The sequence below is a fragment of the Thermobia domestica genome, chromosome 11, assembly GCF_964235325.1.
Source record: "Thermobia domestica chromosome 11, izTheDome1.hap1.1, whole genome shotgun sequence".
NCBI classification, from domain to species: domain Eukaryota; kingdom Metazoa; phylum Arthropoda; class Insecta; order Zygentoma; family Lepismatidae; genus Thermobia; species Thermobia domestica.
In genome coordinates, this window is record NC_137464.1 from 11,269,977 (window position 1) to 11,290,530 (window position 20,554).

The 20,554-nt window shown below is 38.0% G+C and overlaps 1 protein-coding gene across 2 annotated transcripts in view; it reads left to right on the forward strand.

The window, feature by feature from the left end:
- Positions 1-20,554, forward strand: part of alphaCOP (coatomer subunit alpha) — a 111,833-nt gene that overhangs the window by 33,711 nt on the left and 57,568 nt on the right. For both annotated transcript variants that reach the window (XM_081730022.1, XM_081730023.1), the window contains exons 4-6: positions 7,170-7,393; positions 8,135-8,374; positions 12,069-12,214. In XM_081730022.1, coding sequence (XP_081586148.1) covers positions 7,170-7,393; positions 8,135-8,374; positions 12,069-12,214 — 610 coding nt within the window. The remainder of the gene's footprint in view (positions 1-7,169; positions 7,394-8,134; positions 8,375-12,068; positions 12,215-20,554) is intronic.

Sequence of the window (20,554 nt, forward strand, 5' to 3'; positions counted from 1 at the left end):
GTCAGTAACTTTGGAATGGTTGAATAATTTGTGTAAACTCTAATATAGATAAAGTCTGTCACATCTTTGTTAAAAGTAACAACCACTCACATATTTTTGTAATCTGTTTTATGCTTTATTGATATCACTTCAATAAATATCTCTCCTACTATCTTTTGCCAGACATTGAATTGAAGAACTTTGGTTTCTAACGATCTTTTTACTGTTTACTTTTTCTGTTTTACAAAACACAGTAACTGTTTTAACTGTTGGTGGTCACTTTTCCGAACGCTAGGTTTATTTCTTATTTATTTATTTATTTTAATGACAGTTATCCACAAACCCGAACATCATATACACAGAACGTAACTACGTACAATTTGTAATACTCTTACGTTGAGCATAGTGGCCCCACGTAGCGTAGGCGCTAACGCTCTCGTCTTCGGTGCGAGCGGTCCCAGAATCGATTCCAGGGGGGGGGGGGCACGGTCGAAAAAGTGTAAAAAGTTTTTTCAGGCCAACCATGTTCAGTGAAGTTGTCCTGGGTTTTCCTCATTCACACCAGGCAAATGCCGGGATGGTACCTAACTTATGGGTCCCAGGCCGCTTCTTTCCCTGGATAGTGTGCTTGCCGAGGAACGTCATTCCTCATAAGTGACGGGGTAAATGGCCATAGGTGCCGAAAGCACAAAAATCTAAATCTTAATCGTAATTTATGTTGAGTATAACCGGATAATTAAGTTACCTGTTATCATTATCGAGGTTCGCATTCTTGAGTGAAGCTAGCTGTAACACTGTTCCAATTCTTGTCGAGGTTGCCTTTATCCAATGTAACAATGGATGTTTGATCATAATGTAAGATGAGTGAAATACATTTCTGTCTGTTTGTGGTTTTCATGTTTTTCTTGAAATTTTGACCATTATGTTGTGACTGGATATGCCTAGGTGCTTTTATAAATTGCAGAATCTTGATCCTTTGTATCTCTCATATGTTTTATTTTAATTTCTTCATTCTTAGTTACTCTAATATATGAACTATCGCATTGTCAAATATCCCGGTGGTTCCCAACAGATGTGGCAAGATTTTAGATCTTACAAGATAAATCTTTTGCCGTACTGAAGGAAACTTTGAAGTCCAGATTGTATACTACCCATTTTACGTTTACTATGCAGCTTTTATAATATTAAGCTAAAATCAATATTGAAACGCTTGAGTTCGATATTTACATCATCATCTCAGATCAGCGATCTCTCGGTTTGTTGCAGCTTTCAACCCTTACCTATACTGTGCCTGACTTCTCATTTCTTTGTAGCTTTTCTTCCCTATGTTTTGTATTATGTGATCCGTATGTTTCAGGATTTAGGATCTAGATTTCTGTTCTTTCGACAGCTATGACCATATATCCCGTCATGTATTGAGGAATGACGTCCCCCGGCGAGCACACTATCCGGGAAAAAAGAAGAAAGCGGCCTGGGACCTGTAAGTTAGGTACCACCCCGGCATTTATTTGCCTAGCGTGAATGAAGAAAACTCATTCAGGATGGCTGACCTGAAAAAGTTTTTTTTACACTTTTTCGACTGAATGTCCCCCCCCCTTCCCCCCGAATCTAACCTAGGATCTCTCACACCCGTATATATCAATCGTAGCCTTTCATCTCGGTATTTTACCTTCTGCAATTTCCCTCATAGCTACGGGCGAGATTCTTCCATATCTTATAATATGTCCAATCATCCTATTTCGTCTTTTTGAAATATGTTTCGCTATATTGCTTTTTCTTCTACGATTTTCAATACTCTCTCATTTGATACCTTTCCGTCCATCTGATTTTCAGTGTTTCAAAGGCTTTCATTCTCTGTTTTTCTTTTTCTAATATCCGTGTCTCACATCCATACAGCGCCATATCCCATGCATATGCTTTCATAACCCTTTTTCTTCAGTTCTATGCCGATGCTTCCGGTTAGAAACTTCTATTTTTCTTCAAATGGCTTCCTCGCCTGAGCTGTTCTGAATTTTACATCTTGCTTACACCTATTATCGCTTGTTATTTTACGCCCTCTTAACAGAAATCTTGTAGTTCCATCAGGTGAGTGATCTATTTTGATTTTCATTTTTCTTGTTTGCTTTCTAGCACATCACATAACTTTTGTTGATCTGCATGTTGAATTTGCTGCTAAATACCTGTTGCATACCATTTAGATCTCTCTCTCTAATTTTTTTCTCACTGTCTGCCAACATTACGATATCGCCTGCAAACCTGAGCAGTGTATTTTCTGCCCATGAAAACTTATTTCTGTGTTGTAAATATCCTTGATTTGTTTTATTGCTTCTTGGTGCCGCGGTGGTTCCGTGATAGAGTGTTCACCTCTGGTGGATGGAATCCTTAGTTCGATCCCATCTTGCTCCAAATAAACTTTGTGGTGGACAAACATCGTCTGCCTGGGTTTTCTCACGGTTCTCCTGTTTCCTGCCACTTTATTCATTCCATCATTCCATTCATTTCTCGTCATCACTGTCTCCTTTGGCATAAGCGGCTTAAATCAGAGATTCGGCCGTAAAACTCAAAGATTTCATTTTTATTGCTTCTTCAATGTAGAGATTAAACGAAATTGCAGACAATGTGAACATCTTTCTAAGCCCCTTCAAAATTTCTGTATTTTCTCTTTCTCTCTATCTCTCTCTCTCTCTATCCCAGTTGTTGCGTTCTGTTCTATGTACAGATTATATATTATTCTTCGCTTCTTATAGTTTATTCCTACTTCTTTCAGACTCGTGAACAGTTTGTTCCATGCTACAAGTACATTACCGAAAGCTTTTACACGGTCCACCAATGAGTGGCACGTAAATTGCTCGTCCCACTCGAATTATTTCTTCTAGCTGTCCTCTTAATGCAAGTATTGCTTTTTTCATTCCGATTTTCGTTCGGAATTCAAACTGCTCACCTGGTAGTACTTCTTGTATCTTGGATTTCAGTCGTCTATAGATTATTTTGTCGAGATTTTTGAAGCATGCCTAAGCAGACTTATCGTTCTGTGATTCTCGCATTTCTCAGCACCTACTGCTTTTGGTATTGCCACAATCTTTCTCGTCAGGGGGGCCGTGATGGCTCAGTAATAGAGCGTTCACCTCTAGTGTATGGCGTCCCTAGTTCGATCCCAGCTCGCACCAGGAGTTTGTGGTGGAGTAACACCATTTCATTAATTTCTCATCATCATCGTCTCCTTTAGCCCAACCTCATAATCGTGGGACGTAAGACTTAGTTTTAACTTTTATCTTGTTCGTCCGGAAGTTGGGAGACGCCTACCCTTCTTCAGTGTTGTTAATTATACAGTCTGTTCTGAACTTCGTGTTCCACACTTTGATGATTTGTACTGGTATCTCATCTACACCTGGAGCTTTCCCATGTTCTAGGTCTCGTAATACTTATCGTACTCGGATCTGAATATGAAGTCTCCTCTTGCCTATTCTACTTCTTCCTTGTTTTCTAATTCTTCTAATTGCTTGTCGCTTCCATAGAGCGTTTCGAAATATTTCTTCCACGTTTTCATTTTTATCTCCAGCTTCAATCATGGGTCTTTCTTCTTTGTCTTCAAATACGTTGATTTCTATTCTCCGTGGGGGGCCGCGGTGGCTCAGTGGTAGAGCGTTCACCTCTGGTGCTTGGGGTCCCGAGTTCGATCCCAGTCCCCGCCAAGTGAACTTTGTGGTGGACAAACACCGTGTGCGTGGGTTTTCTCGGGTTCTCCCGTTTCCTCCCACTTTCTTCATTCCATCCATCCATTCATGATCACCGTCTCCTTTAGCCTAACCGGCATAACCGTGGGACGTAAAACTCAAAGATTTCATTTCATTTCTATTCTCCGTGGTTTGAGGTTCCTATTAACCTTCTTCCTGTGTTCATGTCCTTTTCTGTTCACATTTTGCCTTAGCCACTGCGCCATTCCGATATATAAATTATAATCCTGAAAATAATTTTCAGTTTTTATGGTTCATTGCAGCTAACCTGAAACCCAAATTTCCTTGCAACTTTGTTTAAATTGAATCGCAGCTTTGGCCAATATAGAAAGGGGACTCACAGTATTCTTGTACTTAAGTACGATTTTATTAGTTGAGGTATGATGTAAGTCGAAAGCTGTTTTTCCCCAGTACACTTTTCAGTAATTTACAGTTCTTTCTCTGGACGCCAATTCTTGTTCCTGCCTTTGGTGCAGCAGACACGAATTTGATTATTAAAGATATACCACATTGATTTGATCCCTAGTCTTTCGTAGCAAGCGCTGCTATCGGCTGAAGGAATTCCACTCACTTTCTCTCGCTTAGCAACAGCTGAACCCTTATTGGCTCAACGCGTGCGTGTGTGAGGGTGTGAGCTTTAGTTCGCATTTTTGCCACGGCTCAAGACATTTTGGCAGCACAATAGTAGGAGATCCGGTACTTCTAATTACATGTTTAAGTTATAGTTGCATGTGTTATATACAGGTTGTTATCGAAATAATAGAATCACCTGCAGTTTGTAACGCGTAAATTGTGTAAGGTTGTAATACTGAGAATTGAAGTACAGCGCCTGGCGTTGTAGTGGTATGTTGGGTGATTGTCTATAGTACGTCAGACGAGATAGAACGGAGGCATGTATTGATGTGATAGACGGTGATGATACAAAATAGGCCTGTCATCGCGAGTGTTCGACACATGCATGTAAGGTAGCTCGTTAGTGAATTGGAAGGGAAATGACATAACGGACTGAAGAACTCGCAGCAAAATGAGCGGGTTCTGTGCTTCGGTGGTAGAGCGCCCGCATCTGGTGCGAGGAGTTATGGTTCGATTGAAGGCCACGTAAGCATGTGTTGAGCAGCATCGAATCTTTTTTAAGGTTGGATTGGCATCCTCAAACTATTAATTACTGCAAACAACGCTTTGTCGCGAAGCAAATCGTACCAAAAACATGCAAACACATAGTCCGATAATTCCTCTTTCACTTTATTTTCAGCAACAGGACGTGTTTATGAATGGCGGCTACCCAAGGGAGCTTACGCTTCTGTCTTACACGTGAAACATAGTAGCAGTTATATGGTGCTGTGTTCTGCAGTTTGTTGGTATCTCGTGGATGCTGTGAGTATACTCACAGAACACATTGCTGCCAATGATAATGTAGACATTTTGGTGCATCCTATAGATTAGATGTTCGTTTCCGGCCGATGACGTAGTTTTCCAATCAATGATGGTTGCGTGGATATCGGAATGGACTATCCTTCCCTATGAGCCGCAGAGGCTCAGTGGTAGAGTGCTCACTTTTGGTGTGTGGATCCTCGGTACGATCCCAGCTCCCGCCCAGTGAGCTTTGTGGTGGCCAAAAACACCTTGTGCGTGTATTTTCTCTTGTTTCCTACCACTGTCTTCATTCCAGCAGAATAATCCATTTCATTGTCACAGTCTCGCTTAACTGCGGGGCATAATCATGAAACTTTAAACTAAAAGAAGAAAAGGAAGACAGAAAGAAAAAAGAAAATAACTCTGGCTCCCTCAGTTTCGAGATGTCAGCATTATTGAATACCTGTAATCAGTTATAGAGCACAGACTCCGAGCAGACATCAGAGGAGCATAGTGACTCAGTGGTAGAGCGCTTACCTCTGTTGCATGGGGTCCCTGATTCGATCCCCTGCCAAGTAAGTTTATGCTGGACAACATGTGTCCGTGGGTTTTCTCGGGTACTCCCATTTCCTTCCACATTATCATTCCACCAAATCTTCCATCATTATTCATTTGCTTTAATCATCCCTTAGCCCAATGGGTATAATCGTGGGATGTTAAACTGAAAGATTTCATTTTTTTTTTTCGAGCAAATATCGTCCGTCTTTTCTGACATGACTGAGAGGTGCGCTGCATACGATGTACTACAGTGATGCTCTGGAAACTAGGGATGGCCAGAACCGGTTCCTGGTAGAACCGTTTTCGGGTCTGAATGGAACCGGTTCTTCGGATTCAGGTCTAGAACCGGTTTTTCGGATCCGTCTAGAACCGGTTCTGAAAACCGGATCTCCAAGAACCGGTTCCTCGCGTGACCGGTTCTGCTGGAACCGAAACTTTGTGACCATCCCTACGCTAAACCCGAGCTGCTGGCAGGATGTGAACAGTGCTGGATAAAATGGTGGAAGCGACAAGCAGGTGACCAGGCGGCGGCCGCTTGTCTCATTTGGCTAAATAAACTGGGTAACTGGCTAACTCATTGGCTAAACAGGCAAACTGGCCAACTCATTTGGCTAAACACCCACTGGTGGACCAAAATTTTTTTCTGGGGGCACAAGCGGGTCTGGGCGAGGAAGGCACAAGCGCATAGTCCTCTCTGCATTTTTTTAAAGGTGAACTTTGTGCCTCCTTTACGGGTCTTTGGGGGCTTTCGGATCCAGGTCTGGAACTGGTTTCTAAGATCCAGATCTGGAACCGGGTTTTCAGATCCAGATCTGGAACCGGTTCCTAAGATCCGGTTCTGGAACCGGTTTTTCGGATCCAGGTCTGGAACCGGTTCCTAAGATCCGGTTCTGGAACCGGGTTTTCGGATCCAGATCCGGAACCAGTTCCAGAACCGGATCTCCGAGAACCGGTTCCGCCGGAACCAGAATTTTGTGGCCATCCCTCCTGGAAACCATCCATGATTTCTGTCCTCATTTCCATGACGAATGTGGGGGAAAATAGCCACGTTGCTGACATCCACATTATTTCCTCAATCAATCCACGAAGAATCAAAGCTGTTTTGCAGGGTAGCGGTAGTACCTCGTCATATTAATCAGGTAAACTGCATTTTCGACATGTTTCCATTACTTTGATGACTATCTGTAGGTGGAAAGTGATGCTGAGTTCGGAGAGAACTAATCTGCTGTCTGTTTCTGTGCATTGACGTATTATTTTGCTGACGACTGTAACTGTTGCAGAACTTTCGCAGTAAATCTTTATTTGTAGCCAAATATAGTTTGTAGCTAAATATACCTTTTGCTGGGTGTAGATTTAAGAACTTCCAAACCTTCATATTGTAATTTCTCTTCTGTCGTACTCGTTCATGTGTGTTGGTTTTGAGTTTAGTGTGGTAGAATGTAGGAGTTTATGTAAATGCTTGTACATGTCGAACTAGTCAATAAATCATAAAATAAAATAAATAGATAAAATGTAACATGCTTCAGGATTCAACGTACTTTTTAGGTTTGCGGAAGAAAAATGTGGCTCCGGGACCGGGAGGGCTTGAAGAACACCTGAAAAACCCAGGCGCTACTGACTTATTTGGACAAGCCGATGCAGTAGTAAAACATGTCTTGGAAGGTCATGACCGTGGAGTGAACTGGGCCTGCTTTCATCCTACACTGCCACTGATTGTGTCCGGAGCAGATGACCGACAAATTAAACTGTGGAGGATGAATGAGGCGAAGGTAATAACAAGCATTTTGTAACAGTGTTTTTTAAAAGTGGTATCGCGTTACAGTTTGCTACACACAAAATGATAAAAAAAATGCAATGCAAATGAAAAATTGGATAAACAAAATGCAATCTATCTATGATCATAATTTGTTATCGAAGTTACCTATTTTTGCAACATAGAAATCAATACTCATGGTGATCAAAAGCAATCTATGGGTTTGATTTTGATTATCATTCTTATTGGCAAACTTGGAAAAAAAATAGGAAAGAAGAGTGTTATCGTAGTGTTTTGGTTATTTTACATTTTAATTTTCCGTTTGTGATTGCGTGTTTTCACCGGCAGCAAAATCCGTCAAGTCAGAAGTAATTGGTTGGGAGCTGATATGCTATCCACGCATCACCCATTAAGCTACACCATCTGACCCGTGATTTTACTCAGGAATCAGATTTGTAGCTGCCCTAACGGAAGATCATTACTGTTTTTCAGCTGTTTTATCTGTATTGCTACCAAATACTTACACAGATCACAGATATACAACAGTTTTTTTTTCCTGTATTAGAGTATTACATAAGTTGTTTCCAAATTTTTGGAAGATAATGTACACTAAATTAAATTGATATATGACGCATTCAGTGTTTGCAGAGATTAACTGAATTTGTGGCTAAATGCATTGTATTTAGCACAGTGAAAATCATAGTAATATTATGCCAGAAGTTATGTAAATCTAAACTATTTCTTTTCGTGATTACAGGCTTGGGAAGTCGATACATGTCGAGGACATTACAACAATGTGTCGTGTGTGCTTTTCCATCCTCGTCAAGAGTTGATTCTCTCCAACTCCGAAGATAAAAGCATTCGCGTGTGGGATATGACCAAGAGAACGTGCTTGCACACATTTCGAAGAGAACACGAAAGGTTTTGGGTAGTTGCAGCCCATCCTTCGTTGAATCTTTTTGCAGCTGGACATGATTCAGGAATGATCATTTTTAAGGTGAGTCTCACTGCTGCAAACATTTAGTTCCTTCGATATTCGTATCATTATTATAATCTTTTTAGAATCACTGAGGCTGTTGTATTTTTCATGGCCAAGTTAAGCCAGTTTCAAATATCAGTATTTGTAACTGCAAATACATTTTTAAAGAAATCAGATTGCCATAGTTCTTTGAAGAAGAAGAAGAAAAAAACTTTACAGGAGTTTTTTAAACAAGTAGGAGTTTTGAGATTGCTAGACACATCAAGGCCGGATGTGTATAAGAAATAATTAATATTAATATTTCATGCTAAGGTTCCATTTGATTGACACCTAAAATTCGCTATTAGTGTGTGTTCACTACACTTTTATGGGGTATTCAAATCGATCTACATATTCTTTCTGCAACCACTAAAGGTGGTGCAAGAAAGACCAAGATAAATCTTAAAAAGAGCTTTATGATTTATCCATTATATAATATTTTCGAAGTGTATATGTAATACAGAATGCCCCAGTGGATTGTGCTGTTTTTTTATAGGACACTATGTGAACATCAAGAAAATGGTGCGGATGCTAGCTATACTGCTTAAATTATTCAGCATTCCTTGCAGTTGTAGAAACCGTGAGTTGTTGGTCAGTGAGGCCATCCAAAACTCGTGCTTTGTTCAAGAAGGAAACAGTACAACTGCAGGCTTGAAAAATTCTGCATGACCTTACGCAGTGTGGCCGGGTTTATTGCATTGATTTCTTGGATAATGTTATCCTTTAAATAGTTATTTCTAGTTTTTGTCGTCACAGTTCAACTGATGAAAAAAAAAATATCTAAATTATTTGTAAACATAGTCTGGAAGTTACAGTAACTGTACGGTCATCTTCAAAAAGTTCGGACCTAGGACTGCTCCATTTATCACAAACTCATGGTTATTAAAACTAGAAGGAATGCTGAATACTTTAACTTCTTCAGGTCCATAAGAATTGTAAGGCAGGTAGAATACACAGGGTTTAGCATAAATGATTCATTCATTTTGAAAAGGTGATATTTTCAGAAGTACACCCTGTTTCAAAAAGAATATACGTATTTCGAATGCATATATTTATTAAACTTTAAGACATACGAATATGAAATTTTACACACATATTTACGAACCTCTCAAGTTCAAATAACAGATGTTCAATATGTTCTCCATCAGCGACACGAGCAATATCACATCGATACTCAAATTCCTCCCATACTCGGGCAGGCATGTCCTGCCTCACTGATGTTATGGCTGTACGGATCCGGTTCTTCAACTCTTCCAGGTTCTGTGGGAGTAGTGGTACATAAACGTTCTCTTTAACGAAACCCCACAGGAAGAAGTCACAAGGTTTCAAATCCGGTGACCGTGGAGGCCAGCTGAGATATGCTAAGTGGCCAGCTCCTTGACGACCAATCCAGTGGTTCGTTAGAGTTTCATTCAGATATTCACGCCCTTGTCGACTCCAGGGAGAGGGTGCCCCGTCTTGTTGAAAAATGAAGTTATCTTCATGCAGCCTCTGAAACAACCAGTTTTGTAACATAGCGAGATACTGCTGACTGTTAACCGTGTTTCCATTAAAGAAGAATGGGCCGTAAACAGATGATTGGGATATAGCACAAAACACATTGACTTTGGGCGAATCTCGTACATGTTCAATGAATGAATGTGGGTTCTGTACCCCCAAATTCGAACATTTTGTTTGTTTACCTGACCTCTAACACGGAAAGTCGCTTCGTCACTGAACACGATGCGTTGTGCAAAAGTGTTATCATTGTCAATAGCATCGAGAATCTCGTTACAAAATGCCACACGTTTGCGTTTGTCATCAGGACGCAGAGCTTGTAACAGCTGTAACTTGTACGGCTTCATAACCAACCGACGTCTCAAAACACGCCAAATTGTTGTTGTCGGCACTTGTAACTCCTGACTGGCACGACGAGTTGATTTTGAAGGACTACGTTGGAAAGCAGTTTGAATTCGTGCAACATTTTCTTCAGGAACACGAGGGTGGCCAGAACTCTTTCCTTTACATACACATCCTGTATCTACAAACTGTCGATACCATCTGCGAATGTTCCACCCATTCGGAGGATCAATTTGGTACCTCAACTTGAAACGTCTTTGCACTGTAATCACGGAATTTCACTTCGCAAACTCGAGAACACAAAATAATTTCTGCTGCAGAGTAGCCATTTTAAACATATGACGGCTAACGAGCAAAACAGAAGACAACTGACATCTAATGGCTAACTAGACTATGTATTCGTTTCTCCAATAGCCGAGCCGAGGCGCAGCGATCGATAGTTTGGACAAAATAATTCTTCGTAATACGTATATTCTTTTTGAAACAGGGTGTATTACACTCACCAAGTTTATACACCCTCTACAAATCTTCACCAATATGTGCCCTTTGGTGACACGACACACGTTCAGACGATACTTCGACGTCTTTTTTCTTGGTTTCCCTCCATTTTCGACAGGTACTAACCTCATACTGCCATACCCGATCGGAAAGATAATTGACTCGTGCTGCAACATAATACAAACTTGGTGAATTTGTAGTTCTTTTCATATATCTTTGATGTGTGTTCGTGTAATACTTCTGAAAATAAAGCCTTTTCAAAACGAATGAATCATTTATGTTAGCCCTCTATGTTTTGAAATATTTTAGCTTAAGCAGACATGTAGATTCCAAAAATCGCCATCACAAGTTTCTCACTTTAACGGTTACTAGTTAATGGCTCAATTCCCGGCGGTAGCTCATGTAGTTCGGATTCCATGTTAATCAGCAGGTCCACGTCTCATATAGCCTCGCCGCTGAAAGGGGTGTTAAACCCAAAATCACATCAAATCAAATCAACTTATTATGACTTGGGATAAATATGTCTGTTATGGCCAATAAAGAATTTTTTTTAAACAAATAAGCTTAAGCTTATCTTGATAATTTTTTAAAAACCTATTTATCCTTCTATATAGTGTTAGCAAATTATAACGTTTGTCTATGTTATAGTAGTGTTTTCTATATGCTTCATAAATCCATGAGTAGCTAGTAAAAATTATACAAAACCAGGGGCTAAATTTCAAACTATTATAGAGCAATTTGTATTTATATTCAGTTCCTTTTAAATAATCCCTGAAACTTCTTAACATACAACACACAAAAATTGGAACATTTTAAATAGCCCAGGAAACAAATTTAGAACACTTTAAAGAAATGAGATAAATATGTCGCTTTGATGTGAAGGGTTTAAACTGTATAGCTTCCCACCACTACCGTGAGATTCACAACGGTAACGTTTCAAAAACCGCCAAAATTCACTGGGACACCCTGTATTTTTCATATGTATTTTTATTTTTCCATTGAAATCATCTCACAATCTTGAAATCGTACTATATTTGAGCTAATACAGTATTTCAGGAATAGATGTTGAAGGAGCGGCGTAGGTAAGTACATTATTGTACTTACATTTAGATAAAAATCCATTTTAATTCTTATCAGCTGTTGTATGTACTTCTTACATATAAAAGTAATGCATTTACTTTCAAATTTCATGTACATATTCTAGAGTTGATCTATTAATATTATTATATATTTTAATAAAGTTTAGAGGTTGTTTTCGAATTTTATTTAATAGTAATAAAATTAAACTTCTTATTTGCGATTTTTTAATTTAAGATTTCTTTATCTTGTACTTCAGCTTGAAAGGGAGCGTCCTGCATATGCTGTTCATGGAAATCTTCTGTTTTATGTTAAAGAGCGCTTCTTAAGGAAACTTGATTTCACAACTTCTAAGGACGTAGCTGTTATGCAGATTCGAGGAGGTGGACGAACTCCTGTCTACAGGTACAATTTTATGATTATGCCCAAAGTTTCTGTAATTCCTAATGAATATCCATAAACTTAGTTGTGTTCACTGGAACAGTTTTTGCTAGATTGTAGATATTCATTATGAATAATGTGTTTCCTTTTTCGTGCAATGACGTGATTTAGTTACCTGTGAGTATAATGCACTCTGTATGCATTGCTAATGTAAGCCGTATTATTTACTTAAAGAGCTAGAAGAGCTTCCGTATAAACTAGAAAGGTTCGTTGCTTTTCTGTGTCCTGCTATGAATTGGTTCGAAAAATTCATATTAAATTTCAAGTTTTCGCTAAATGCTGTCACCATGGTTAAGACATAGGTAACGAAAAAAAAGTAGCTTAGCGAGGATTAGATGAATGGAAGTTAATTACATAATAATAACTCTCTCTCTCCCTATCTATCTATCTATCTATCTATCTATCTATCTATAGCTTCAACCGGTCGCTTCGTCCCCGAGTAGTAGATAAAAAAGAAATATATTTTCGTCAACTTTTCTCATGTCCTAGCTTAATAAATTGTTTTCCTTGAAGTCAAAGAAAATGTTTCTGTAACATGTATGGAAAACCGTGAGTTTGTTGGTGAAATATACCTCAATCTTCCATTGACCTTTTTTCCGCAAAATACTAATTAATTAGTTAATTAATTTGAATGTTTTGTTGCGGAAAGTTCATTTTAGGGTGTTATTATTGTACTAAGAATTATCTACTATAGTATCGATTCACAAATAAAAAAGTTGACTTTTTTTCAGAAGTGAAGTCTATGTTGGTTTGTATACCTTACATGGGCTTCTCGCACTAAGTCAAAAATGATAAAAATCAACTTTAAAAATTTACTGCGGGCAAACTATTTGTTATTTTTTAACCGGATTTGAAGAATATGCTAGGGTTTTACACAGAGAATCTTAGAAAAAAATTGCGCTCCATTCCGTTAATAATAACGTAAGATAATTTTAAAAAAATATATACTTTTCAAAAAATCAAGGTCACTGAATCCCCTAAAATGAGAAAAAAGCTTATATTTTTAAAACTGTTGTCTTTAGTGCATCAAGGTTTGAATATGTTGGCTATCTGAACTTGCTTTTAATATCACTAAAGTTTGTTTTATTATCTACATCGAAAATTAATTAATTAAAAATGATGTTTTCTTACTTTTGCAACCGGTCGCCTCTCGACTTTGAAGTGTTTCCAATTGCTGGATATTACCCCACATGTTCTCAACCAATCAAATAATTCTATTTGGTTGTGCGACGAAAGAGCGTTTAACAACTTCTAAATTTCTATATGGCAATTTTGAAATTGTGTTTAAAAATAGTAACTACTCTCAGAGCTACCAACATTTTAAGAATATATTCTTGTGACATTAGCGAATGAAAATCCTTGGCGGGATACTGATTTTGCATAAGGAAAGACGATTCAGTTCAAGGTCATAGAAGTAGAGGGCGCAATTGTGCAAAGACAATGAAGAAGTGAAGCGGGAATCGAATCTTACGGTAGCTCCATGCAGGGGAGGGGTTGTCTAGCATACATAATGTTCGCGTGTGAGAGAGAGAGAGAGGAAGGGAGTGAGTGAGTGTGTGTGTGTGGTGTGTGTGTGAGAGAGAAAGAGAACCTAACATGTGGTCAATGAAATGAATCAATTCAACCGTTCGCGCTTCATTGAGTACAAAATAGTTTTCTTTGTAAACACCTTTCTTGGAATTTGTTTCAATGTGTTGATTATTTTTCACTAAAAGCGCATTTTTAAAGGATAATATAAGCATTTGTTACTGAAGATATATTTCTGTTTATCTTTTGCTCTGTAACATACGCACCAGAATAGCCAGCATTTTTTTCCTATGGGAGCAGGACTTCTTTTAGAAGGGGTGAACATTTTACACTAAAAGCAAAGCAAGTTTGTTTCATATTTATTATTTATTCTCTACTTTATTAAAATATGGGTCCTGAGACTATGTAAAAAAAATAGACTGTAGATATGCAAGTTTATAAGGAAACAAAAATTGTTCATCGAAGTCCACTTATTTGACTTGCATTAACATAGATATTAAGAATGAGGAAATATTAGAGGAAAATTCAGTAATAAATTCGCTAGTCATTCAGTTAGTCTAATAAGAGTAACAAAGTGGGAGCAGTAGCGGCTCCCGAGGGAAGTGACATCGGTAAAAATTTAAATTTTATTATTACAAGTCTTGTAACTAAAATTTTACAAACGCATAAAACACATATTAACTTCAAATCTGTATTTATTTCCAACAAATGTAAATACCAATGAAATTATAATATCAAAAATTGCACTTTTACCAATTAAAGTATCTACATTAGCACATTTCACTTTTTCTTTACTGAGATATCTATTTAATACCGACTATTCAAACCAAATAGTTACTTCTTAAACACTGTTTTGTCTATATATACGCCTATAAAATTGAAAGTGACAATTTTCGTAACTTAATAACTTTTGAACCACCCCAACAATCTCAATCAATTTTCAACATAAATGAGGTTGAGCCTGGGATCTTTTCACTTTGAAGGTGCAACTTGGAGCAGGGGATGGGTATATATATATATATATATATATATATATATATATATATAGTGGTGCTATTCTTATTTCTTAACAACCGGTTTTCTCTCTCTCTCATATATACTGTATATAGTATTGAAAGAGAGAGAGAGTGAAAGGATATATATTACTCTCTTATGAAACAAACTATACAAGATAGACCAAACAAAAATATTTATTGGGTACCGCAAGCGCCATGTACAGACCTGCACAGCATCCTAATACAATGTAGTGTGACGAAATTAGGCTAGGTAGCACTGCGAATATCTTGGAGATGGATTAGCCAAGATAGATGGTTCTCAAAAAATGTTGAGAAGATCTTAATCGAGCAATGGACCAACAATTTATTATTGATAATGATACGTATGCGTTTCATATATAAATTACCCTCACCACTACACTCATGTGATCTTAGTTCTGATTCTTGATACCTGAGCTTTTGAGATTAAGAAATAAACGGTTATACCTTGTTTTGAGAGATCATATGTTTAACCATGTAGATGTAAGAATTTCTAGAAACAAAGATGCTTAAACTAAAATTTTCTGTTCCTGGATATAACTGGGTGAAAATTACTTCATGTTTGGTTCTAACAAACGGTTCTGCGAACTCGAAATATTTTAACAACCAGTTCTGGCGAACCGGCTGAATAGCACCACTGTATATATATATATATATATATATATATATATATATATATAAATGATCGTAAATTACCACATTAATGTCCAATCCATAGTTTTCGGGACGAACAGTGACACTTCCGATGCCGTTTAAATCCCAAAAGCATCCCCCATTAGTACTCCTAAGGGGAGACGGTAACATGTAAAAATAGTTGGAATTGACAGATATTAGTGTCGAATTCCTAGCTTTTGGGATCCCTAAGTTGATTGGTGACAGTTTTATTGCCCTTTATATCCGAATTGTAGGGATGCGCACGATACAAGATTTGAGGCTGTCTCGTCTCGAAAATGTACTGTAAAAGTGATGTCTCGACTCGAAAAACGTACAGTTTTCTATTGGAAGAGCTGTGTCTCGACTCGAATTTTCTCAGGAAAATTCTGTCTCGACTCGACTCGTGCTCATCCCTACCGAATTGAAACGTTGAGTTGATTTTGAGTTTTACGTCCCGTTCAGCAGCGAGGCTATATGAGGCATGGACCTACTGATTGATGTGGAATCCGAACCTCATGAGCTCCCACCGGGAATCGAACCCGGGTCTCCCACGCCAAGGGCGCATACGCTTAGCCACGAAGGAGATCCGAATTGAAACGCATTCTCCCTATGCGAAGAGGTGCGCGGTAATTTTGGCACCGGAAATTTTGGCACCAGTAGTTTTGACACGGTAATTTTGGCACCGGTAATTTTGGCACCATTTATAATAGAAGTACAGAAAATGTGAGAAAATACTCTGAATGTAATAGATATTTAAATTCACATGTTATTAACTAGGATTGTTCCAGCGCGACGAATCAAACCAGTGACGAATGTACAGTCAGCGACAAAATTTCTTTCTCTTCTGTAAAATGTATTTGCCTTTAACTTTGGAATTGATGGACTGATTTGAGAAGTTTTCTGTAATTTATGGAAAACTGTATCTTCTTTGAGTTGCTGAAGACTGCACTATGTTCACTGCACTGAGTTTGTATTTTACTTTCAAGTGCAAACAGTAACAGCTGATTCGAACCATGGAAATTGAAGTACAGAGAAAAAAAAAAATAGAAAATACTCTGGATATAATAGATATTTACGTTCACATGTTAATGACTAGAACTGTATCAGCACGAATAATGAAACCAGCGACAAATGTACAAACACCAGTAAAAGGTAATATTGGTAGCTTCATTAGGTATTCAAAGCAAGTCAAAATTATTGAACTCTTAACTAAGAAAACTTAAATACACACTTACGCAAGAAAAATTAACAAATCAATAAATGAATTTCAATAACATGATTTGCAATGATATATGGTTCACAATAATCCCAATTGTAAAACATTGCACCTTTTCATGAGGCTTTGGGATATGCGTGAGAGGGGAGCCGGAAGTTTCGAAGGAAAGAATCTCGCTGTAATCTCTTCTGCAAAATAAATTGGTACATTAACATCTATTATATCCAGAGTATTTTCTAATTTTCTTTCTCTGTACTTCAATTTCCATGGTTCCAATTAGCTTTTACTGTTTGCACTTGAAAGTAAAATACAAACCCATTAGAGGGGAATTTTAACTTGCTTTGAATATATAATGAAACTGCCAATAGTATCTTTACCGGTGTCTGTACTGTCAGTAACAAAATTCTTTTCCTATGTTAAAATTTCTTCCGCGAATATCTCTCGAATGGACGGACAGATTTGAGTGAAATATTCAGCAACTTAAAGCAGATATAGTTTTCGGTAAATTTCAGAAAACTACTCAAATCAGTCCATCAATTTCAAAGTTATAAGCAAAATAAATTTTACAGAAGAGAAAGAAATTTTGTTGCTGACTGTACATTCGTCACTGGTTTGATTCGTCGCGCTGGAACAATCCTAGTTAATAACATGTGAATTTAAATATCTATTACATTCAGAGTATTTTCTCACATTTTCTGTACTTCTATTATAAATGGTGCCAAAATTTCCGTTTGCTTCGTTTCTTGGTGCCAAAATTACCGGTGCCAAAATTACCGTGTCAAAATTTCCGGTGCCAAAATTTCCGCCTTTCATGCGAAGAACGGGTATTCTGCTAGTCATAACCGAAAAAAAGAAGAAAAAGATTCTTGAAACTAAATTTTATACAGATTAGCAACTACCCTTTTGGAAACCAACATAAAATAATCAACCTTCTTTTTACCTTTCTTCCTTCTTTTTTCGATAATTTCCACCTTCAACAAGAAGCTAAGAGAAGAAAGCTTTGTACGGCTTCAAACATGGAGCAACACTCCAACATGGAAAGTAGCAACACTCTTTATTAAAAAAAAAAAAAAATGTCGGAAGAACCATTTAGAAGAAGCTCAACAGACTTATCTAATCGTAAGTGCAACATTGCCCCTATGCTGTATATAAGGCAGTGCGCGGTGGCTCAGCTGCAAAGCGCTCACCTCTGGTGCGAATGGTCTATGGTTCGACCTAAGTTCTACCAAATAGAATTTGTGGTGGATGAACGCTTGAGAAGTAAATCATGAAACTCTAAAGTATAGAAGAGGATAAAAATTGCTATTGGACTGCCTGTGATCTCAGCTGGTTGTGAAAGGAGCTTTTCTGTTATGACACTCACAAAACATGAATAAGAACTATGTTAAATGTTACATTTTCGAAATTGATTCTGCTTAACACTTAGTCACATTGTTAAGCACAATTGAGACCCCAATGGGTATTTGCAGAAAGGGGAGGGGCTAGTTAAAACGTCGCCTCGGGCGCTGATTGCAAGAGCCGTCTAACGAGCAAGAAGGAAAAAAGTGTTGGAAAAGAGTAAACATTCCCAAAACAGTATTAGCGCTCTGTTAAAGCCATACTGTTGTCAGTTTGCAAAGAAATAGATTTGTTAAAAGTTCTCTTCTAAGCTCCGTTCGCAATCCAAACTTCTTAATAGGAGTCAGAACAGGTTTTCACTTATTACTTGTCAGTAATAGTTAAGAAAGTCATTATATACCTAAGCAGGGCCGTACCGTAGGGGAAGCGAGCGGGGTGATGGCCCCGGGCGCCGAAGTAAGGGGGCGAAAAATTCGGGAGAAAAAAGGAAAAAAGATACGAAAAATTGTTTGGAATATATGTATGGGAGCGCCGTCGTATACTCTCGCCCCGGGCGCTGATTTTCCACGGCACGGCCCTGTACCTAAGTATGATTCCTTAATGATTATGTGATATAGAAGCTGCCCAGTAATGATTTATAGTGTATGCAGGAGCGTTTTCAAAATTGGAAACCTTGAAAGTCTCAAATACGTGTTAGGCGTTTTAATGATGATGAGTTTGGTTCGTTAATCACACTTTTCTACCCAATCGGATTAATCATGGCAGTCAGAATGAAAGTATGAAAAATAAGGCGGGTGAAGAAACACACACAACCTGCTATTTACGAGGGAATGTTAAAAATGAAGGTAAAGAAGGTAAATAATAACATTTTTTTAAAACCTGAAGCAGTTGTAGAATAGGGGCTCAAGGGATCAGAACTTAACCCAACGAATTTCGTCTTTTTCAAAGACTGATCACTACCAGTGATTGCCTTTGGTCCATTAACATATGAAATGCTTCCAATTTGAAGGACTTTATTGGGATCATTTTTCCATCAACTATGTGTATCGCCAGGTAATATATATATATATATATATATATATATATATATATATATATATATATATATATATATATATATATATATATATATATATATATATACAGTGGCGGATCCAGGATATGATTAAGGGAGGGGTTAAACCATAGTTTGCCGTTTTATCCAGTGTAAAGCAGGATTGAAGCCTATTTTATCCAGTGTAAACCTGAGCGTCAAGGGGGGGGGGGCACGTATTGATCGTTTTTTGTTTTCAATGTGTCATGTGGACCTTCCTCTTCCATCAGCAGTAACCAGTTCACCTGTGAGTGTCGTGGTGTGAAAGTGGGGCGGTAAAGTGGGTGACCTGACAGACTTTCAAAGAGGCATGATCCTTGGTGCCCGTCTGGTTGGAGCTTTAGTCGCAACAGTGGCGAACATTGTGGGGTTATCGAAAGGCACTGTGTCCAATGTCATGAGGGCATACACAATTCATGGGCAAACGACGTCTGCAAAGCACAACAGTGGTCGAAAGACAATCCTGTCAGATAGGGACTTTTTGCAATAATTAAAATGAAATTTGGAAACACAACGATAAAAAAAAGAAAAGTTGTTACACATTATTTTTAGTTTGGTTTAGAAAATTTTCTTCAGGATGCAGTGGTTAAACAAAAAGTTATGGATAAGGTATAAGGCTCAATCTTGTGCATTTATTTTGTGTGGTACATACGGATTTAAAGATCAATTAAATTTCAGCCGAAGTCAGCAGATTGGATGCATGATGGGAATCGTCCTCCCAAAATCTTCTGGAAGCACCATTATACACTGACTTTGATAGGCCTATTGGGCTTTTTTTTTTGCTACTACTATTTTTTTCCTAAATTCCAGTACGTAATACGAGTATAGTTGTTAGTCAGTACGTCTGAGTTATCTATCTGAAGCAGGGTCATCGTTTGAGGAAGACAGGAGAGCAATTGTTCCTCTGAGTTTGAGAAATACATATTAATCAATTGTATAATAATATACTAATTAAAAAATAATTTTTTATGTGAGTGAATAATCTTGCCCCCATTTAGCAAAATTTGCTGGTGTCGAAGGCAGAATTTAGGCCACTTATTATTCTAAACTAGTTAGGTAGTTGTAGGGTGGTCAATTTCATTCTCCTGTGGTTCCAAATGGGAAATTATAAACTGGCATTTATATGCTGGAGTAGAGAAACTGGTTGAGAATTAGGATTAAAATTGAATTGGATTCTTAGTTTAGCGTCCCTTTCAGCAGCTAGGCTATATGAAACGTGGTTCTACAACTTAATGTGGAATCCGAACCACATGAGTTCCCGCCGGCAGTCGAAGCCGTGTCTTCCATGCCACCGGTGACAGTCCTAATGCCACTCAAATCCAAGTTTAGGCAAGAACGAACATGGCAGCTGGTCGGCGTTGCTCTTCGGCATTTCTATATTGCACTTATATTATGCTTATATATTGCTTTATTTATTTATTTCATTGATTTCTTTACCTTTA